The 24851-nt window shown below is 31.4% G+C and overlaps 1 protein-coding gene across 1 annotated transcript; it reads right to left on the bottom strand.

The window, feature by feature from the left end:
* Positions 1-6029: 6029 nt before the first annotated feature.
* Positions 6030-13833, bottom strand: LOC134701814 (zinc finger CCHC domain-containing protein 17-like). Its single transcript, XM_063562935.1, has 6 exons — positions 13669-13833; positions 11536-11615; positions 10955-11055; positions 10127-10248; positions 8367-8459; positions 6030-6660 (listed from the first exon to the last, which is right to left on the bottom strand). Exons 1-6 carry the CDS (start codon positions 13747-13749, stop codon positions 6577-6579), a joined length of 561 nt encoding a protein of 186 aa, XP_063419005.1. The 5' UTR covers positions 13750-13833; the 3' UTR covers positions 6030-6576.
* Positions 13834-24851: the final 11018 nt, after the last annotated feature.

Consider the following 24851-nt stretch of genomic DNA (forward strand, 5'->3'; position numbering starts at 1 on the left):
TCAACTTAATCTAGATTGTTTCATCTAAGGACACAACAATAATAAACGAACTCGTGATGGCGTCCACAAATAAAGGCAACAATAGTATACCACTGTTCGAAGGTCATCAATTGATTGAGAGAAAACAAGTCCGGATTACAAACTAAAACTGAGGTAAACACATCATTTGTAAGAGGATAACAACGAAACAACAGAAACAATGAAGTGCAAAAAAAATATCATAACAAAAGTGCAACACACAGAAACGAACTATGAGATAACAACTGCCATTTTCCTGACTTGGTACAGGACATTTTAAGAAAACATGGTAGGCTGAACCTGTTTTTGGGGCTAACCAAACCTCATGATTTTATGGCAATGTTAAATATAACACTAAAACGATAACACTACATGACAGGACTACAGTACAAATATATGCGAGAACATTGCGGACAAAGAAATTAACAAATAAATATTACTATAGATTTCGACATGCCAATAGGTAAAAGGCTTATAATTTAATACACCATACGTGCGTTTCGTCTACATAAGCCTCATCAGTGACGCCTAAATAAAAAAGTAAAGAAAGCCAAACAAGTACAAAGTTGAAGAGCACTGATGACCCGAAATTCCGAAAAGTGGTGCCAAATATGGCTCGTGTATGTGTTTCGTTGTCTTATCATCGTAAAACCCTCAACATAATTACCTATGAGTATATAATAGTCCAAGAAATTTTATCTCATAATTAATAGCTCATTTACTACGTGTACTAATTATATCAACTGGTAATAATCCAGTCAAGATAATTTTAAAATATCTATAGAAAAATAATTACTCAAACAACAGTATTTGGGAACCTTTAAATACACATTTAATAATCAACAAACATTTTCTGAGTGTCGATACAGGGTGCAACAAATTTGTTCTATCTAAAAATATAACTTGTCAACTTTTATTGGGATGTAGCGATTTCTCAAATTTGTTCGGTATAACTAACAGTCCTGCTGACAGAAATATATGTTCTGAATGCACAGAGTTGGGGGAGTGACTAAGATTAGCTAAAAGTGTCAGCCTTTGAAAAATGCTTTATTTCATATATCCTACATGTTTGGAATAATTTCAAATGACAATTAAACAAAAAAAAATCTAATCGTATTTTAATATTTACTAATTTTGAATAATATATAATTTCCCGGGAGGTGCTCTCAATAGAAATATTTGTTGGTTAATCTTAAGGAAGCAACAACATTATAACGGGAAACCGATTAGTCGGGTATCATTTTGGTAATCGATACTCGGTACTACCGAGCGATACTCGAGTACTCGAGTACTCGTTGACATCCCTAGTATTTAGAATAATTAAAAATTAAAGGGATGGTTTCAGCTTCACCATTTGGAACTCTTGGTTTAATAGCTTCCTTGTGTGCAGCAACCCTCTATCAATGAAATCATGATAGGAAATACAATCCCGGGAATATCGTATCAATTGGGAGATATATACTCCATATGCAGGCGCTGTTGTAATGTTGTAACATAGAAATTGAAAGTTCACAATTGGGAAGCTAAAATCATCTCTTTTGTGGTAAAGTTTTGTTTTTAACCGTCACTCATTGTCAATTTCCAGATGTAAGACAAGATATAAGGCAGATCTAACTGTATATGTGGTATCCTTTATCTCTAGTTCGATGGGATGGATGTGTTCAACATAGTCACCAAATTGTGAATTATTTAGTGGGAGAACACCATATATGTTGCGGAAAGTAAAATTGAAGGATATTGCTAACTTCTTATCTTTCTTCCTAAGAAGTTCCCGTATTAAGGCAGTTTGTCTCAAAATAATAAAGAAACAAGTCGGCAAGGAGATGTGCACAACGTCTGTTGAATAACACGTCCTCCAAACGTAACAAACATGTTGTCAATCAAGAAATCGAGCATCTTGCTAATGTCAGTTTCGGAGAATTTTTTGTTTGAATCAGAGTGATCCTTTACAAAGTAAGATGTATCCCTCCTTAAGACAAGATACTTTTATTTACGTTGGCCATTCTTTTTTATGAAACAAAGCAATTCCAACTCTTTCAATTTGTCTTATGTATAGTTTGGAATGGGGAATACTTGTGTAAAGTGTAAAAAAGTCAAATGTTTTAATATTGTTACAAGATGAAAGAATCTTAGATTGAATGTACTCAAAAAGATCTTTGGGATATACATTACTTGGCACAGGCATTTTCTTATGTAGAAAATGGTTGATCAAACCTGGTGTTAAAACTAGCTAATCCTCTCACTTGTATGACAGTAGCATAAAATTCAATTATATTGACAATGATGTGAGATAATAGGTATAAATGTAAAAAATAGGGGTACAGAAGTCAACATTGTATTATAATGTTGAAGCGTAAAATATCGGTAAAACGTCGAAACTTTCCATCACAGGCAACCAAATAATGATTGCGTCCGTTAATATACATATTCCACTGAGTTTTGAGTTTAGCATTTATAAAATTTTCAATCAGCATTAAGCGCACTTGTTCAGTGCTAAGTGTTGAGATAGTTCCTCTATCTTGCACTGACGACTGACTTTTATTGAGTGTAACGCATTCTGGGAAATACCACTTAGTTGCTATCCTATATATCAGCTGATAAGCAATGAAATGAAATTCTAATAAAATGAAAGTACTCTGCAACTTGTTGCTAAACTTTGAGAAAAAAAATATCGTTTTTTTCTAGAGTTTTACAATTTCGTCCAAGTAATTTTATCATTCCCTTTGCTGCTTTATCTTATCAGTAAGCAGTTGTTTGTATTTGATAGTTTCATAACCATTTAATATAAGTATGTCTGCAAATAATTATTGCCTAAAAGTGCATTACGAGTCTAGTTTGAATTGTTTTACATTGTCTTATCGGGGCCTTTTATAGCTGATTATATGCGGTATGGGCTTTGCTCATTGATGTAGGCCGTACGGTGACCTATAATTGTTAATGTTTGTGTCATTTTGGTCTTTTGTGGATATTTGTCTCATTGGCAATCATACCACATCTTCTTTTTTATATTTATCCGATCAAAATACCGATTTCTAGAATTCATAACTTCTTTGATAAACGCGAGGAATGGAATGGTTACAATAAACCATTAAATTATATGGGCGCAGCCATTTTATGAGCAAGTATTCAGAATTAAGCGTATGGCTTATCCTGACTGGTCGATATGTGCGCCCGTTATTTTTTATTTTTTTTATTATTAGAGACTTTGTGCACTCTGCTTTATACAAAAGGCAAAATAAATTATTTTTCTTAGCCCTTACGGAATCTTAGGGAACTGAGATGTCTTTTCAGCGTTAGGATGAGACACATATTTTTATGTGCAAAATTGATAGGCATTGGAGATAAGTACAAATTACGCTTAGAAAAGCAACGGGAACCTATATTTTTTGGACCAAAAAATACTGTCCTAATAACTTTTCTTTAATTCTAGCAAGGTTTCGTTAAAAAAAAAAAATTCTGAAGTCTGTATCTCGAAAAGGGCATCCATTGTCGCCTATGGGGAAATTAATTGTTTATTTCAATCTTTATATATGTTCTGTTCAGGTAGATTCATGGTATACCGCCATCTTGCATTGTACTATCGCAATACACAATCAGACTAGTTATTTGCCCAAATCTGCAAATTTGTAGACAGAAGAGCAATTTTATTGGTTAAACTGTGTATGTATATGAAGCAAACTTGCTGATTTATTGCATTATTCAAAATACTTAAACACATACCAAACATTTGTGTTTTAGAATTTTTTTTTTCAACTAAGCCATTTAAGGGGAAATAACTCTTTTAGTAACAATTTTACACAGGACTGATAGGGAGTTTTTTTATTTTTACTTGTAGCAAGAAAACAAGTTCGGTGACACCTTTTTTTCTTAAACCATATTATAAAACCTATCTTTTCACAATTTATTTCAAAATTCTATCTTATAGTATAAAAAAGAAGATGTGGTATGATTGCCAATGAGACAACTGTCCACAAAAAAAACAAAATGACACAAACATTAACAACTATAGGTCACCGTACGGCCCAAAAATGTGTCTTTTTCATGATCATTATAATCAAGTTTAGGCAATTTTTAACGACTTAGTTTAAAAAATAGCACAGTGACCCATCCTTTTTATTATATTTTTGAAAGAGCTTCATTTTGGCAAAGTATAAGAAAATTCGATCTCTGGAAACATATACAATACAATACAATACAAATATTTTATTGGCACAAACACAATTACAATAATTGGCAACGGCCCATACAACTAGTATACAAGTAGTAATGATGCAGCAATTAAACAATACTACATAGAATATCAATAGGCATATTTCGAACAATGAAATGTGCAGTTATAAATATATCAATATATATATAGGTTATACTTTAATACGATATACCTTTAAAAAAAAATACTACAAAGGAATTTTCAGTTCACGATGGAAGTGTTTTTTATCTTCTTAAAACTATAAACTATATATATAAACAATAACTTTTCTGAATTCCGTTCATAAATCTAGACAGTAACCAATGAACTTTTCTCTAGTAAAGTTGTTTTCAAGAAAGTTTGAAAAGAAGAACTTATTGATAGAATATTGAAAATGGTGTATAGTTCCATATCAACATGTTTCATTTAAGTATCATATTTCCTATTGACATTATAAAATTACCTATTTAATCAATAACTTAAATAACAAATATTTAGACTCAGTTTCATATACGATACTGTCTGTATGAAAATAAGAGATTTTGTTTGCCATGTTATTACTTCAGAATCAGGTCAATCTTCAATACTGCAATTTTAGTCGTATAGATTATCGGGTTTTCTACACATTGATATTGTAAAATATCAGCCGCGAGCCACAATGTGAACCTTTTGGCGAGTGAGCGCAGCGAACGAGCTAAAAAGTTTCACATTGTGTCGAGCGGCTGATATTTTTCAATATCTATACGTAGAAAAACAGATAATCTGTTTATCGTTCTCATACTGGTCTTTTCCCTCTTCCTAAGACAGTGTTACACTTGACGAAAGAAAGCTTGATTACGTCTCCTCTCACATTGTGACGTCGCTGATATCTTCTCCTCTTACATTGTCGCTGATAATGCCTGGTATCGTTTTGAAGCCTTGATACAAGAATTATGGGCCGACAGAGCAGGGTAATATAGGCGTAGGGAAGAACGATAATCTCTTAATACATGACTTGTGTTCAATCAATCTGTAAAGTATCAAGGATCTGGTCTGAAACTGTAGGAGTTGATGGTTGATCAATCTGATTAACATACAATTCTTAAGCTTTAATAATTTAGTAACAGTGTTCTGACATCACAAAAGTTCTTAAAACAGAAAATAAAATGGACCAAAGTAAGATGAGTGTAAGCAAGCATGAAGAGGTTCCATATTTCAATCAGATTGTGATTACACAAAACAGGTCCATCTTTTGCGAAGTGTTCTAAAATATAATTTAGTTCCCAAGTTCTGAAAATGGGGGAAAATCCTTAGACAATTCCATAGTAACATATAAATGCGTACCCTTTTGGAGCACCTGATTTCACTCCCGGTTTTAAGTGGAGTTTGTGTTGTTTCTTATTTATTATTTATAACTGTTGATGTAAATGTCCTTTGGTTTTGTTAATCTTTGGTTACTCCATGGGTTTGATTGTCATAGTATCAGGTGCATAAAATCAAAATGTATGCAATCTTTGTGTGAAGTTTCAGGATCTTGGTAATATGACGGTGGAGTTGATTACACGAATTAGGCATGAAATTTTCCCTGGATCTGCCGGTCATCACCATACTATAAGCTGTGTTTTGACTTTGTCCTACCAGACCAAAAAATAAAAGAAAAAGAAAACTTAAGCTTTATATTATTTTCCAATTTTTTATTTTAAACCTTTTTGGTACATGTATGTGACAATGATATACGAGACCTACTTTTAAATAAAACAAACATAGTGAAACAATTAAACATTCTGAATCAAAACTGACTTGTGAAAAAGTAATCATATTCAGTATCACATTGAGGCCACAATTTGAGTAAAAAAAATGGTCACAGCAGTATGCATCACATTACAGTATAAAATGTTAAAGAAGAAACAAGCAAAATAATCAGTTATGACAAGTCTATGTAATAAGATGAAGATTTCGATTTCAATGATAAAACATTGGAATATCTAGGGGCTCATCATGACTCTACTTTGAATAATTTTTTGTAGTTTTTCTCTTTAAATAAACTAATTATGGAATGGCAAAAAAGGTGATTTTATGAATCATTTCATGAACCTTTCCTCTTGCACACTGACACATTATTACTTAATAAATTCTTCACAAACACTTGTAACTAATCATGTTCTAATAAATAACTCAATGCATTTTGTAATTTTCATAACTCAACTTAATGTAGATTGTTTCTTCTAAGGATACAACAATGATAAAATGTCAAAATTCCCTATAGAGGGAACATACTCTATTGAACCACACTGTCTAAACACAGATATTAGCATGTTCTCAACAATCATCAATCATTATTCTATATAAAAAACAGTACATATAATAGTTTTAGAAAATGTGTAAAATGTTCATCCATTGCTACTTGAACTGCTGTTATCATGCCGACTCTTCTTTTCATGTTTATGATGGTGGTGTTTGTGTTTTTTATGTTTCTGCAAATAAAAAAATAAATTGTAAAAAGCAAGCAAGGGTATGCTGGTGTATTATAATTATCTGTTAAGTTGATGTTGTGGTATACAGGAAGCAACAATAAAATAATCATCCATGAGAGTTGTAACCATTTTCAAACCTGTAATAACAGGTCCACAAATCAGCACATATTCTGACACAACAATCATATTTCCATAATCAGCACATATTCTGACACAACAATCATATTTCCATAATCAGCACATATTCTGATACAACAATCATATTTCCATAATCAGCACATATTCTGACACAAATCATATCTCCATAATCACCACTTATCAGACCACAGATGAATTATCACGTTGTGATTAGTTAAACGCCGTCACGTGGTGACCCCCTATGAGACTGTATGGGGTTAGTAAGTTTCATATGGGGTTCATGACACGTTAATGGCGAAGTCATCTATTAATGTTGTTGTGTTTCATTGCTTATTTTTCAACAAAATGCCGAAGAAAAAGTCCAGCTTCGGATAAATTCGTTATACAGTTAACTACTGACCCCCTACGGATCCATAGAGGGTGAATAAAATTCATTGGGGACTCGGCCTCCGGCCTCACCCCCTATTGATTTTACTTACCCTCTAAGGATCCGTACGGGGTCAGTAGCGAACCATATAACTTATAATATTTTGACACAACACTCATATTTCCATAAATCAGCAAATATTCTGATACAACAATCATATTTCCATAATCAGCACATATTCTGACACAACAATCATATTTCCATAATCAGCACATATTCTGACATGACAATCATATTTCCATAATCAGCACATATTCTGACACAACAATCATATTTCCATAAGTTTATAACTAAATCTTTTTGTTATAACTTTGCAACATTTCATTTGAACTTTGTCCTATGATATGGATTAGCTATAATATTTGGAAATTAATCACGCCTGGAAAATTTTCTGAAATCATGTCATGTCTTTCCCACTTCATTTTTCAAAGGATTATAAATAATTATCAATGATATGGAATAGTTATCATATCAAGAAATTAATCAAGCCTGGAAAATTTTCTTAAATCATGAAATGTCTTTGGATTTACTTCTTCAAAGGGAGTATCAATAATTCACATAATTGTGACATTTTGTTCATGCATCATTGTCAATATAATGGAAATTGATGTGACTGTCGTACAAGTGAGAGGTTTAGCTCTATATAACAAGGTTCAATCCACCATTTTCTACTTTTGAAAATGCCTGTATCAAGTCAGGATTATGACAGTCGTTTGATGTGTTTTATCATTTGATTTTGCCATTTGATAACGGACTTTCCATTTTGAATTTTTCTCAGAGTTCAGTTTTTTTGTGATTTTACTTTTTACTTAATTTCTCATTGACCTTCAACATCTCCTTTGACTTTGAATATATTGGAGGTTAAATCTTTCAGTAATTATTGAAAACATGTCAGATCATAACATTTTATCTTAAACTCCTAAGTTTACTATTTTTGCCTAATTATTCAATCTCAGCAGCAAGTTCTGGTTTTGGTATTTCAAATCTATTCCATTTTACATATATACAACTCTGTCAATCTGTCAATCTGTATCATACCTATTATTTCTGACATTGACTTTTAGATGATCAGTGAAACATGTGATCCCTTTGATTCTTAAAAACGTGATATAGCTATTTCACCCTTCAAACAATAACCTACCTTTTTATGAGATTTTCCTGTTTCATCTTCTGATAATGAATCACTATGACAGTGTTTTTTAGATTTCTTTGCTTTCTTTTCTTTTCTTTCTTTCTGTGTAATAAAAAGTTATCTATTATAACATGTTGATTTTTACGAAATTTCTTTACTTTTTACCAACTGATTCTAATGAGTGATTTAACGTCACAACTTTTGCGAGTAGAAAAATAAAGGGAGTCCAACCTGTAGCCAAAACAATTTGGAAAATTTCAATAATAAACTGTAGTGAAGTTGGAAAGAGAGGTTTTAAGCAAAAAAAAAAGTATGCTAAAAACAATAAGTTGCTATTTAGTATATTCTTTCTGGATTTTACCATGTAACTGTTTCAACACTTTTCTATTCAGACTTCTTCTTTCCGTAGAAAAAATTCCTGTATATATCCTCACTTATCAAAACTTAACACCATCATGATCAATTTTGACAAAAACTAAGACATCAGTAAAAATCAGTTTAACTCATCATATATATGAAATACACATACATCGAAATTCAAAGAGAAGAAACAAATAATTTGTGATGGCAATTTCAAACTTCACCTTGTTTGATCAAAGCAAATACAAACTGATATGGATATCAGATGATCACGTGAAGAAAACACCATTTTGAAAACTAACAATGTTATTTAAATGAACAGAAAGAGTTGGAAATGTAGTCCTTAATATGTAATAAAGTTTACATTCCAATTTTTTTTTAGTCCTACAATGTATTTTACAGTTCTGACACTGAAATTTAACTTAAGGTTGCATGGATGTCTTTCGCAATCTTGATTTGTAAAAAAAAGAGAACCTAAGGTCCAGATTTTCTATCAAGTTAGCAAAATTTGATGCAGGAATGCAGATTTCTAATTAGAATTTTCTTTAAAAGAACTAATTTCTAAGAATATAACTTAAAGGTGTCACACCACCAATTAAAAGTCCCTATCTGTTTAACCAAATTTTGCAATTTTCACAGCTTTCTAAATATTTTACCTAAGTTTAACTTCATAGAAACTAGGTATATCCTGAATTGTACAGGTGCCACCTTTTCTGCATGCCAATTGTCAACATACATTCAAAATCATACAACAAAAAAGAGAGCTTCCAAACAGAGGTACCACTAAAACTCACCCCTGGTTTTCAATATACCATGGAGCGTATTAGTCCTCAATTTTAAATGCAAATATCTACACAGGCTCAAAATGGTCTCAATATATATTTCTCTTTCAACAAAAAATTCATTTCTGCAAATTTGTTGGTTAGTTTAGGTGAACAATGACATCAAATGCACTAATTTTTGTCCGAGTAGGCCTACTTTCACATACGTTCTAAATTTGAGGGAGTAATTGGTGGTATGACACCTTATAGTTATTAATATTTTTACAAGTGTTGATTATTTTTGGTTGTTTTTAAATATTTTTAAAATTAGCATTTTAAGGGGAGGTAACTCTAAAACTGCATTTTCTGAAGGAATCTGCATGGAATTTTCCTATTTGGTATTTTAGCCGTAAAAATCGTACGGTGACCCTACCTTTTCTTTTTGATATTCTCAAAGCATTGTCAGAAAGCTATCTTTTCCTAATTTATTTTAAACTTCTATTATTTTGTTTAGTTTCTAATCACAATATGGCGTTTTTCCCTGTATAATCCATACAAAATGTGTCATTTTGTCACAAACTGTAGCTTGAGAAAATGCGCAGTGACCTATCCTTTATATTATATTTTTGACCATATATCAATGTTGACCTTTTTTCTTTTCCTACTAGATGAAGTATCTGTTTCTTTACTAGGTGAAATAACTTCATCTTCTGGTATTAGTTCATATGCCTTGCCTCCTTTTGCATGGAAACAGTCTTGAGCCAAATGTCCTACAAAAAATTAAAATATGAAGGTAGGTAAATTTCCTCTTTTGTTTATCTTTGTAACTTGGATACTTTTTTTAAGGAGAAGGTACACCAAATTGGTAGTTGGTATTTGAAAAAGACTCCATATAACAAAGTTCATATGAAATAAATTTTACAGATAAACAGAGAAAATATTTGTAAGGACAAAAAAAACTTAATACCAATAACTTATTCAAGTTGAAAGCTGTACTGTGACATTGAGATTAGTTTGCTTTGATATTTTCCAGTGTATGTAGTAATTTTGTGTCATGAAATTTTAAGGTATTTTTTTTAACCAACTAATATCAACAAATACTTCCATAACTTTTTTTTTAAAACAGATTTTTGAAGCTATTTATATGAAAAAGAGCTTAATCCAAATTGACTGACAGAGGACCAATGCTACAGCTTACAGTGGGCTTTGTTCATCAATGTAGGCTATATGGTGACCAATTATTATTTTTTCATCCCTTGATCATTGGTAAATAGTTGTCTAGGTCGCATCTAATTATTTTTATACAGCGAGATATCTTATACTTTGTTATTGATTAGATAAGAGAAAAACAACCGAACAAATATGTAAATAAACTTGCACTCTAAGAATTAGACAGAGTGAAGTTTTTAAGCAGTTAAGTTTTAAAGTTCCAACTTTTCAAATTTTGTGATCATTTATTTTAGTGAAAAATATTACCATGGCCACCACACCTCTTGCATGTTGTACCAAAGACAGCAACCAATTCTATTTTTGCTCTCTCACTCCGAAACCCTTTCCTGTTTTTTCTTTCATCCAAACTGAAAATATGCATATAGAAAAGTGAACCAACCATGAAAGTATGAATATAATAAGCAGATGTGACAAGAGTACATGAAATGCCTTCTTGCATGATAAATTTGTTGCAAGAATAAATTGCAATATTAACATGATTAAGAAGTCTAATCAGAAGTTAGTAAAATGGCTTTGTAGAAAACATTTTTTGTACATAAATTAGGTCGTTAGTTTTACTGCGGTTCCAGTTACAAAGAAAAATGACAAAACATCTTTAGGGTAGGCTATTATTAAGGCTAAAAAGTAAGGTAGCAAGGGTGACTGGAACCACACATATATTTTTATTTGGCCTTATGAAAATATGCCAACCTTTCGTTTAAAACTTTGAAAAGTCAAATTCATGTGGACCAGATAGTTGTCTGATGGCCAAGGACTACTTTAATTTCTTGGTTTAAACCAGCCCACACACACAATTTCAAATCAATTAAAAGAAAGATAACTCCTACCTAAGTTGAACATTTTCTGAATCCTCATCTTTACCAGTGGTTTGGTTGATAACCTTCATAGACAGTCCAATCTTATCTCCCTGAATATATAACTCAAAACTAAAACTCAAAACTAAAACTAAAATATATACAACTATATAATACATCAGTAACTAACAGTCCAATCTTATCTCCCTGAATATATAACTCATTACTAAAATATACACAATTATAGAACTTACAGTCCAATCTTATCTACCTGAATATATAACTCATTACTAAAATATATACAATTAAATATTACATCAGTAGCAATGAAAAAAATATTATGAGTGCGTCAGCATCTTCTACCATGAATTAAGACTTTCACAAAATTCTTTTAGAAAAAATGTTATGTTTTCAGTTTTTGAAATTATGTTACTCACATTTGAAGATTGTGTTATTTATTCTAAGATTAGGAACCTTTTGTCAGTCAAGTTTTTATTTTTAGTTAATTTGACATTGTCTAGTGATTTAAAAATCAATGGGATGTTATTTATTGAGTAAGTCGGAATTAAAATAAGCAGTATTCAAATATTCTTATAGACGAAATCAGGTCAAATTCTTTTCATAGTACATTCCTTTTTAAACTTTCCCCTGTTTACAGACCCGACTCATGCTTCCCTCATCCTGGCACCTTGTTTCTTGACCCTCTTTTCCATGTTCCTTTACCCATGCCCAATCCCTTTGTTTTGTACACACTTGCTTGCCTTTTTGACCTTTTGTTAAGGCCATGCTAATGTCTTAATTAACTTAGGATTTTGAATGGTACCCATACAACTTCTTAATCATTAAACTTATACATGTTATATACCTCTACTGACACAACTTTACAATACACCATCTCTCCAACAGCTAACATTTCTGAAGGGTCCTCCACCCTCTTAATCATTTAACTTATACATGCTATATACCTCTACTGACATAACTTTACAATACACTATCTTTCCAACAGCTAACATTTCTGAAGGGTCCTCCACCCTCTTAATCATTTAACTTATACATGTTATATACCTCTACTGACACAACTTTACAATACACCATCTCTCCAACAGCTAACATTTCTGAAGGGTCCTCCACCCTCTTAATCATTTAACTTATACATGTTATATACCTATACTGACACAACTTTACAATACACCATCTCTCCAACAGCTAACATTTCTGAAGGGTCCTCCGCCCTCTTAATCATCTAACTTATACATGTTATATACCTCTACTGACACACCTTTACAATACACCATCTCCCCAACAGCTAACATTTCTGAAGGGTCCTCCACCCTCTTAATCATTTAACTTATACATGTTATATACCTCTACTGACACAACTTTACAATACACCATCTCTCCAACAGCTAACATTTCTGAAGGGTCCTCCACCCTCTTAATCATCTAACTTATACATGTTATATACCTCTACTGACACAACTTTACAATACACCATCTCCCCAACAGCTAACATTTCTGAAGGGTCCTCCACCCTCTTAATCATTAAACTTATACATGTTATATACCTCTACTGACACAACTTTACAATACACCATCTCCCCAACAGCTAACATTTCTGAAGGGTCCTCCACCCTCTTAATCATTTAACTTATACATGTTATATACCACTACTGACACAACTTTACAATACACCATCTCCCCAACAGCTAACATTTCTGAAGGGTCCTCCACCCTCTTAATCATTTAACTTATACATGTTGTATACCTCTACTGACACAACTTTACAATACACCATCTCCCCAACAGCTAACATTTCTGAAGGGTCCTCCACCCTCTTAATCATTTAACTTATACATGCTATATACCTCTACTGACACAACTTTACAATACACCATCTCTCCAACAGCTAACATTTCTGAAAGGGTCCTCCACCCTCTTAATCATTTAACTTATACATGTTGTATACCTCTACTGACACAACTTTACAATACACCATCTCCCCAACAGCTAACATTTCTGAAGGGTCCTCCACCCTATTAATCATTTAACTTGTACATGCTATATACCTCTACTGACACAACTTTACAATACACCATCTCTCCAACAGCTAACATTTCTGAAGGGTCCTCCACCCTCTTAATCATTTAACTTATACATGTTATATACCTCTACTGACACAACTTTACAATACACCATCTCTCCAACAGCTAACATTTCTGAAGGATCCTCCACCCTAGCTTTAGACATCTGTGACTTATGGACCAGACCTTTATCAAGAAAAAGATGAAATATTATATTAAACTCATTTTATATATCAATAATAAATGCAAACTGAAGAAGAAAACTTGCAGGATACATGTTACTATCCTGAACCTTTTAAAATTGATATAAATACTTTGTCTCCATATTTTGTAAAAACTTTGTCCTTCGTCAGATCTAGAATACTGAATTTATCATGATTTATAGCATGTGAGAAGAAGTTCTTATAATGTCTGTTAATGTAATTGTTTGTTTGTAATGATCAAAGAATGTAAGAAGTTTATATGATAGCCTTTCCAAAGGTGGGGTGCATGTACATGTATCTCAGTCTACATGTGTGGTTTTCTATGTTGTGCTTTGTATTCTCTAGTTTGTCTTTCGATCAATTATTTGTTTTGTCATATTGCTGTCAGTTTTTTCTTCAATTTATGAGTTTGAATGTCACTTTGGTATCTTTCTTCTTTTTCACAAATAACAAACACACATTTATTTATTTTTTTTGTATAACAAACCTTGTTTTCTGTAGCCTGGAATTCTAATAAAAGCTCTATAGGGTTGTAATGCTGCTATCTATTGAGAGAAATGTCACTGATTAAAATGTGAACCGTAATATAATAAAATACTGAAGTTTTACTTACATGTTTATAATATTAAACATATTTAATTTGCAAATGAATTGATTAATTTACGTTTTTTGATTGAGTTGAGTCTGCCAATTGATATTTTATCGTGTGTTTTTGTATGTTGTGATGTTATGCTATTGTTTAATAAAAAGTTAGAAGGTTTGGATCCATTAAAACGTTTCATCCCGCTGCAAATGTTTGCACCTGTCAAGGAATCTGTACAGTAGTTGTCGTTTGTATATGTAATATATACGTGTTTTTATATAGATTAGACCGTTGGTTTACCCGTTTGGATGGTTTTACGCTAGTAATTTTAGGGCCCTTTATAGCTTGTTGTTCTGTGTGAGCCAAGGCTCCGTGTTGAAGGCCGTACATTGACCTATAAAGATTTACTTTTTTTCTAAATTGTTATTTGGATGGAGAGTTGTCTCATTGGCACTCACATCACATATTCCTTTATCTATAGACCCAAGTAAATCATACTTATAAAGTCTTCTCCATAATACAATCTTATATTACAATAATAGAATAAAATAATGAACATTCAGTTTATAGAATATAATATTAGCAGTTATGTGTTATATAAGCATAATTGTCTAAACTGTTATGTATATACTGCATGCCAATCGTGCGCAGTATTTATCAGATTGACATGCATGGCACTTACACAAGGTATAAATAGTTGCAGACTCTTCAACACCTGTCCACTACTAATTGAGGCAAATTAGTTTGTTTCCTTTTAAAATGTATTAGGAGTCATCATATATTGTACCCCGATATGAGAAGACTCATACAACATTTTGTTTTGATAATTCATATACATGTAGTACTGTACATGTACAGTAGTTGTCGTTAGTTTATGTAATTTATACATGTTTCTCGTTTGTAGTTTTTTCTATATAGATTAGACCGTTGGTTTCCTGTTTGAATGATTTAACACTAGTAATTTGGGGCCCTTTATAGCTTGTTGTTTCGTGTGAGCCAAGGCTCCGTGTTGAAGGCCGTACATTGACCTATAATGGTTTACTTTTACAATTGTTATTTGGACATGTTGGATGGAACTCTCGGGCTGTCTCATTGGCACTCATACCACATCTTCCTAACAGACTGACATGCATGGCACAAACGCAAGGTATGAATTGTTACAAACTCTTCAACACCTGTCCACTTCTAATTGAGGCAAGTAAGTTGGTTTCCTTTTAAAATGTATTAAGAGGCATCATATATTGTACCCCGATATGGGAAGACTCATACAACATGAAAGTAAGTTTCTTTTGAATATGAACATATTAAATAATCTTCTTCAGGAAAAAGTATATGTACATAAGCTTTATAATGAAAACTATCCATTGAGTTATAAAAAAACATATGCATTATTATTTTTAATTTGAGTTTTAAAAAAGTCCAATAGTTTAATAAAGAATTGATCAAAATTCACAAATGGTTAATTCCACTACGCGATTAAATAATTTTGACGTTTGAAGGTCAACGTATTTTATATAAGCGTGTTATATAAGCATAATTTGTGAAAGATGCTTTACTGTCAGAACCATTAACTGAAAATATTACTATGATAGATAATAACTAACAATGTTGGCTTAGTTGTATTGAATGTATTTTGAAGGAATGTGGATTGTCACACTTTTATAAGAATCCAAAATCTATTAGAAATGATTTTTTGTTAATATTAAGAAAGTGTCTTAAGTGTAAATTTGAAAAAAAACAGTGGTCTCAGCAAATACAGAAAAGTGATAAGTTGCGAACATATAGATTATTTAAGAATATTTTTGAATTTGAAAAATATTTATCTGTTGTTAATTATAGTAATGATAGAGTAAGTATGACAAGGTTCAGAACCAGCAGTCATAAACTTCATATTGAAATTGGTAGATACACTATACCAAAAACTTCTATAGATAACAGGATTTATAAGAACTGTAATATAAATTTGGTTGAAGATGAGTTACATGTTTTATTAAGTTGTCAAATATTTTCTCATTTAAGAAAGGAGTTAATCTATAACTGTTTAAATAAAAAACATTACTAATTCCACAAATATTAATTCTCAGTTTATATGGTTGTTAAGTAATGAAGACACTGAAGTATGTAAAAGTATGGCTAAGTACATAAACATGCGTTTTTTGCTTAGAATACAAGTGCCATAGAAGTACAGGATTACTACCCTTTGAAGTTGCCTATATTAAGCGGGATTTATCAATGATTGTATTCCTGTCTTTGATAGTTTTAAAAATATTCCAAAACAATTAAATTATATGAAAAAACTTTCTTATAGAAATCATATCTTTTTTAAGAACTAGAAAGATCCATCTAAATTGTTATGTTGGTTTGGAAACCATTAAAATACTTGAAAAGTCAATTTCAGAGGAAAGGTTGGTTACTGAAGGTTTTTATCTCACGATTTTTTTTTCTCAGTTGAGAATTGTAACTTGCAATAATACTTTAATGGTCATTTAATTTATCAAACATAATCATGGGCATAGAAATTGCATGTCAGATCTGTTCCAGTCAAGAAATATAAGATAACAATTCATTCATGTTCTTTTTATCATCCATTATCATTAAAAAAAAATATGGAAATAATAGAGGCATTGTTTGATGTGCATTTTGTAATATTTTACACTGGAATAGAATGTCATCCTTATTTTGGAATTACTGGATACAAGCATATATGATTATACCTCATACATTGAAACATGTGTTGTAAGTGGTTTTGTCATATAAAGATTTAAAGGTTTAGCTAACAATAGTCTATAGAAAAAAAGACTGGTGTTTAGATAAAAATTTAAAAGTATACTCAATTTTTTTTACAAGTATGCATGTCTTGATATACTGGGTAATCAAGTGTATTTGTTTATTAGTCAGATTGAGTGAAATTTGAAATGAGATTTATTTATTGTTCATGTTTTATATTGGTAAAGTTTGTTAGGACATTTGGGATATGGTAATATTTTTGTGAAATTTTTTAGCTGACTTTTTTTTATCATATTGTTAGGAATTAGTATTTTTAGTCTTTGAAAAACCCACTCACAGTCGATTCAAGGCAGATTGCCAAATGATATGTATGTAATACACAGTATAATTAATGTTTAAATTTGTAAAACTATCACAGGGAAAATAAATCAGTATGATTTAGAATGGAAGCTATTACATGTATCTGTACCCAATAAAAATAAAACGGTTTTGATGCACTGCCTTTGATATTAGAGAATGTCCATCTGTCTCATATAAAGGTAAAAGTTTTGGTTTTAAATGTTTAATAAAATTTGAAGTTGTGGTTAAGTCACACAACCTTGAAAATGAGTTCACATATATTGAATCATTAGGGGGGAAATGCCTGTGTATGAAGATCAATGCCAAGTTAGGATTTTGACCCAGAATTCCAGATTCACAGGAAAATGGAAAACGTTTCAGGATAAGTTTTTGTGTAAGGTAATGGGATATAAGGTTTTTGACCAAGTTTTTATGGTTCTCAATAATATAGAAATGTATTAGGCTAAGTGCTGGTTTAGGGTAGTTTATTATTAAGTTGTAGTCACATCAACTTGAAACATGCAAACAGTGTAGTACATATGTTAAGTATTTTTATGATGCAAAATCAAAAGAAACATATGCCAAAGTTATGTTTTTAACCAGATTACATTGTTAATTGTACATGACAATTTGATAGTGAGAGAAGGGCATGGTTTCAATTGACACATATTCTTGTGTACCCTCTGCTTTAATGAAACAACAGAAACTGAAGTATCTGTTATTAACATGTAAGCTGGCACCTGAAAAGCTGCTGTTTAAAATGCTTAATTTTTCAACTCATCGAATGTGCAAAAAGCTTGGTCAAAGTATATATCTAATTCTTATTTATACAACACAGCAAGTGTTGTTGTATTCATATTGCATAACTTATATTTTATATGTTATACTATAGATAATTATAATTGTATGATAATGATTTCAGTCGCATTTGATTTATTTGTTTTGTTTATGAGCTCTTTATGAAATTTAAGAACTGTGATAATTTTTATAGTAAACTGGACCCTAATTGTAATCATAATCAAATTATGAAATAACATTTTTTTTGTAGGTTTTTGTCTCATAAACATGTCTTGATAGTGTTTAGGTCCCCAAAGGTACTGTTCTTGTCTTGCATAGTGGGAGACACTAACATTTAAAAAAAAAAATTGTGTTAGATTTTAGTTAGTAGTAGAGGTTAAAAATGAATTGAGAATTATTTAAAAGGTTAATTCATACTCACTGATTATATGTGCAATAGTGTTGACATATTTCCTGTTTGTTAGACATTTTATGGTGTTTGGCCAAGGAGTAAAATTCTTGTTTGTTTACTGTTATTTCTTATAAAGTAATGTCATTTACAGAATTTCAAAATTGCTTTACAGTTCACGTGATTTTTTATGCCTTGGTTTAATTTTAGATTGTAGATGTAGGAGGTTTGTTTTTGACAATATTTAACAGTTTTGGCATATATGATTGGTTTTTATCATGTAGATGAAAGTTCATGTTAGAAAATGTTTAATTATGTATTTCAAGATGTGATTTGAAAAATTAAGTCTTGAAGGAAGATATCTATTTAACTTCAAATTTCTTCTGATGCAATGTATAACTTTTTACTGACTGACACATTGTTTTCTTTATTTATGTTTGTTTCATAGAAATGTTACAATATTTGAATTTTATATTAGATTATTTATTTCTTATATATGGCTCTGGGCATTACAGTTGCTTGTCTGTTTATATCAAATTCCTAAAAGTTAATAGTCCATTGGAAGAACATTCGTAACATTTTTATTTATATCAAATACAAGTGTGGACACAGATGAGTGTGGATAGTATGTTTGGATGTTTGACAGTGTCTTATGACAATAAAGTTTTATGTTTTTCCTATATGGTGTTAATAACTGTGTTGCATGGTGACAACCGATCTGAGCATTAGGAGTGTTATTTATTTGATATTTTTTTATGTTCAATACAGACATGGGGAGACAGTAATAACATTAGTTACCAAATGATTATGATAGAACATGTTCTACATCTTTGGTTTTGGATACATTTTGTAGCTGGGAGAGCAATTGTTAATTTCTGTGTCGATTTGGTCTCTTGTGGAGAATTGTCTCATTGGCAATCATACCTCATCTCTTTTATATGTATTTGCTTACTATTGGTATGGTTCTATTTACATTACTTTGTGGTGGATCGTCAGTATCATTAGTAAATTTTTTTGTTAAAATGTCGAATTTCTTCCTCAGATTAAAATACATTTATTGGTTTTAAGTAATGGCAATGGCTTATGTCTGACATGATTATTGGGGCTAAATAAGAAAGGAAGTAAACCTCTGTGCTGATTTATATCAATTCTTTATATCTCCTCCACTTTTTAAGCTGGTCTAAGCAAAGACAAATTTTGACCAATATAAAAATGATTTCACCAAAAGAACCTTTGTGAGCATGCTTCAAAGACTCATAACTGCTCCAAAAGTAATCTGATTGAATTTGAAGCATGTCAAGCAGATATCATCAACATCTACTTAATAAGTCTTAATATGTCTAAATACCTAAAAAGCTATTTAGTACTCAAAAGGTATTGCAAAATTATTCCTTTTCATTTTTGTTTTGTTATATGGATACAAATATAAGTGATACATGTACCAATACAGTATTTGTTGTGGTATGCAAGTGTAGTAATTAACATTTACTGTAACAATGTTAATTCACACAAATTAAGAAATAACAAATGAATGGAACAGATACTCCGCATAGTGCTGCTTTATACGACTGCAGAGGTGGAAACCTGAACGGTTGGGGCTAGTATGGACACAATATTCAAGCTGGATACAGCTCTGAATTTGGATTGTGGTTAAATAGTTGACACAACATAGGTTTCTGACACAGATTGAATGTGGTCTTTAAAGAACTTCAACTTAAAAAAATATTAAATTGGAAATTTACCTATTTTGGTCCAATATCCAAAATCTAAATACATGGTTAAATTCAGAATATCATAGAACCCGAATAATTCAATTTTTGATGAAATCAAATAATGTTTAATTTTTGACCCTTTAGACTTCCATGTGGACCAATTAAAATGATAACCGGGCCCAAATATTAAAAATCTAAATACACGGTTAGATTTGGCATATTGAAGAACCCCATACATGTATATATATTCAATTTTTGTTGAAATGAAACAAAGTTCAATTTCTGACCCTTTGGATCTTAATGTAGACCAATTTGAAAACGGGACAATACTGTGCAATTGAATATTCCTGGCTATTGGCAACACTGTGCAATTGAAAATTTCTTGCTATTGTGCAATATTGTGCAATTAGATATTTCTTGCTATTGTGCAATACAGTGCAATTAAAAATTTCTTGCTATTGCACAATACTATGCAATTGGAGATTTCATGCTATTGTGCAATACTGTGCAATTGAACAATACTGTGCAATTAAAGATTTCTTGCTATTGCAGAATGCTGTGCAATTGAAAATTTCTTGCTATTGCACAATATTTAGTATAATAATTTTTGACCCCGATTGGGACCAACATGAAAACTGGGCCCATAATCAAAAATCTAAGTACATGTTAAGACTCGCCATATCAAAGAACCTCAAAAATTCAATTTTTGTTAAAATCAAGCTAATTTTAATTTTGGACCCTTTAAAATGTAGATCAATTTATAAACAGAACCAAAAATTAAGAATCTTAACATTGTTAGATTTGGCATATCAAAGAAGCACAATAATTCATTTTTTGATGAAAGCAAACAAAGTTTAATTTTGGCCCCTTAATCCTTGGGACCAAAACTCCCAATAATAATCCAAACCTTCCTTTTGTGGTCATAAACCTTTATAGATTTCTATTAACTTATATGCTAAAGGTATTGTTCAAAAAACCAAGAAAAATGCTTATTTGGGACCTGTTTTTGGTTCCTAAATCCTACACTGATGGGACTAAAACTACCAAAATATATTCCAACCCTCCTTGTGTGGCCATAGACCTTATGTTTAAATATCATAGATTTCTGTTTACTAATACTTGAGTTATAGAGCAAAAACCAAGAACAATGCTAATTTGGACCCTTATTCCTAAACTGTTGATACCAAAATACCCAAAATCAATCCCAGCCTTCTTTTCATGGTAATAAACCTTGTGTCTAAATTTCATATATTTCTATTGACTTTTACTTAAGTTAGAGTTCGAAAACCAAATGTCTTTGGATGAAGACGATGACGCCAACGTGATACCAATGTACAACCAAAAAGTTTTCAATTTTTGCGGTCGTATAAAAATAATCTCAAATCAAATTTCTAATGAGGTTTGAATACAATAATTATTCAACTACTCATTTTAATAAAACAAAGTATTAAAATATAAATGTCATACAGTCATGGTGATGATGCCCCCACTAGCATATAACGTTAAAAAGGTACATAAAGTGAAGCTGCCAAAAATTGAACTTAAACTGATTTTAGAGGTAGTAAGCATTATATACACATTTCACTAAATTTAGTTGAGACAAAGTTGAGAAATTTTTCCATTTGTGAAAGGGCATAACCCTAGAATGATAATCAAAGTGCTTGTAATCACTGAATGGCTATTAAAGACTGCTTAAATTTATCAGTTGGTAGTAAAGTGAATTTTGCATTGTATATTGTATATACACAAATGTACATGTATAGCATTATTTTAAGTTGATTCAACTACTATTCTGGACAGAGAAAACTAAACTCCAATTTTTTAAAGAAGATTTCATAAAGCATTGGTTTTAGGTAATTCAAAAACCATTCTGGACAAAGAAATAACTCCAATATATATATTGTCTGGAATCTACAAAAATGTTTGTTTATGGCCCTTAATTCCTAGACTGTTTGCCCCATAACCCACAAAATAGACCTCAACCTTCTACTTATGGTATTCAATATTATGGTACAATTTCAGAACAATTGAAATACTTATACACGACTTTTTGTAAAAATTAAAGATTAATGCTTGTATTGGTCACCTTTGGAACCCTTATTCCTAAACCATAGGGACTATAAATATACCCCCCCCCCCCAAAAAAAAAAAAAAAAAACAATCCCAAGCTTCCTTTTATATTTATAAATATTACTGTGGATTCATTATTATTCTTTGGATACCAATTTTCGTGGCTTTCGTGGGTAGAGTCTCACCACGACATTAAATGTTCAACGATTAACAAATTTTCTATAGGCTTGTATGCAGACTTCGGCAAAACCACAAAATTAAATATCCACGAAAATGCAAATTTTCTTTAATCCACGAAAATTGGTACCCACGAAAATAAATGAATCCACAGTATGTTATAATTTTAAGGCTTCCTTTTTACTTATACTGAAGTTATTATCTGGAAACCATTCGTCTTGGGAAGACGACGACAGGATACCTACATGTATTTCAACTGCAAAAATTTCTGTGGTTGTTTAAAAATTTCAAACATGTACAATGAAATATTGTTTTAGAAATTGATAAGCCTAGATATGCCTTATAATTTTTCCCCGCATAGTTGAAGGACCTTTTACACTCAGAACCAAGTCATCAGTAGGCAGCTAGTACAGATGTATTAAAACAACCTAGCATCATATTGCTAGTAGTGGTAGTAGCATTCTCGGGTAAATTTGTTCCTTTTTTTATAATATGTTTGGTTCAAATCAAAATAGAATGCTTTTATCTCCCTAATACTTACATTGTAAATAGAGGTGATACTACTTTGACAAATCCTTGTACATGAGAGTTTTCTGTCAAATCTTTATTTCACAAAGAATGATTTGCATAACAATGAACTGAGCTCAAAGCAAAGTATTCAATAATACACTTAGACAAAGAGCTAAATTCAGTGATATACTTTGTACTACAGGTCCTTCATTAACATCCATCGACCAAAACCACATCTCAAAAACATTCCATACTACATGGTTGGATTCAGAAGTCCTGAAAAAGACATGATTTTTTTTATCATATTTTTTTTAAGTATAGATACACAGGTTAAAACTTTCTTGTGGTACAATCATTCATTATCTAGCAACTATCAATTTGCTTCATGCACATATTGATATGTGTTGAGTTTATTACCTCTGTTGGAAATAACAACACACAAACCATCACCTAATTTTAGTCAACGGACAAAAGATTAAAAAATATGAAATATTATCTAAGACTTGTCAGTGTCTATTTACCATTGTCACTGAATACATGTACACATAATTATATACATGCAAGACTAAAATTATGAAGTACATATATAAGACTAAAACTGACATTCAGTCTTTACGATATCTTCATTCCCAAAGTCATTTTCAAATTTGACTTCATGGTAAAATAAGATTCCATATCTACAACCAATGAAAAGGAAATATCCCTCTAATAGAGTAGCATTTAAATCACAGTTTTCGAAAATGAAAGCTAGGTCACCGTGGAACCTAGAACTAAAGAAATCGAAACAATATATCTTAAATATTTCAAATGCATGTACATGAAATAATATTAATCTCTAAAATTCACCATATTGTTCCCTTTTTTTATCTTCTGTTCGATACTGTATATCCAGTGGCGGATCCAGAAATGTTCTAAAGTGGGGGCCCACTGACTGACCTAAGAGGGGGCTCGCTCCAGTCACGATTCAGTGATTCCCTACATTTGTATATAAGCAACCAAATTTTTTCTCAAAAAGCAGGGCCCCCCCTAAATCCGCCTCTGGTATCAACCTCTAGATGTCTTTCAATTACATTCAGTTTAGTGTGGGTTGATGTTTGATTGTTGTACATGTTACAATGAGCAAAGCCCATACCGCAGTCAGCTATAAAAGGCCCTGATAAGACAATGTAAAACAATTCAAACGAGAAAACTTACATGTACATGTCTGTTTAAGGTTACATCATCATAATATGTAGGGTAGGTAGGTAGGTCGGTATTTTTTTAAATTATTTTGTCCATTTTATTTTTTGCCCCATGATTTTGAATTGTGTGGTCCGTCTTGCATGGTCTGAGTTGTCCATGGGGCGAGAGTTCCCCTATTTATAATGATTGGATTATTTCTTACGACGGCAATAAAATGGCTTAGGGTGGGTGCTCAAAATAGGATCGGTCAAGTACCCGTACACAAACATATAATTTTTTGGCCTTACCGAGAGCACCATTGAAATATATACAAATCACGGATTGGATAGGCATCAACTATGTAAGACCTAATTTCAACACCCATAAACAGTGAATATTTTTTTTATCGCAAACAGTAGAATTTCATTACATAATCTGAAAGATGAAACCTTGAACTTCGCAGGAAAAATACTCCCATTGCTGGGAAAAATCATTTAAAAAAGTATCAGTTCAATATGTAAAGCCATTATTATAGCATTTTTTCAACTATAATAGAATTTTCAGCTAAATGATAGCATCAAAGGCATACACCTTGCTACA

This window comes from Mytilus trossulus, unplaced genomic scaffold (assembly GCF_036588685.1).
Source record: "Mytilus trossulus isolate FHL-02 unplaced genomic scaffold, PNRI_Mtr1.1.1.hap1 h1tg000343l___fragment_1__unscaffolded, whole genome shotgun sequence".
Lineage (NCBI taxonomy): Eukaryota > Metazoa > Mollusca > Bivalvia > Mytilida > Mytilidae > Mytilus > Mytilus trossulus.

Excerpts from the sequence above, each read along its gene's own strand:
- LOC134701814 (XM_063562935.1), bottom strand. The coding sequence starts at position 13,749 with ATGTCTAAAGCTAGGGTGGAGGATCCTTCAGAAATGTTAGCTGTTGGA. Across the intron at positions 11,056-11,535 it reads TCAGAAAATGTTCAACTTAG|TTTGGATGAAAGAAAAAACA; the intron begins GTAGGAGTTATC and ends GCATATTTTCAG. Across the intron at positions 8,460-10,126 it reads CTAGTAGGAAAAGAAAAAAG|AAAGAAAGAAAAGAAAAGAA; the intron begins GTCAACATTGAT and ends TTTATTACACAG.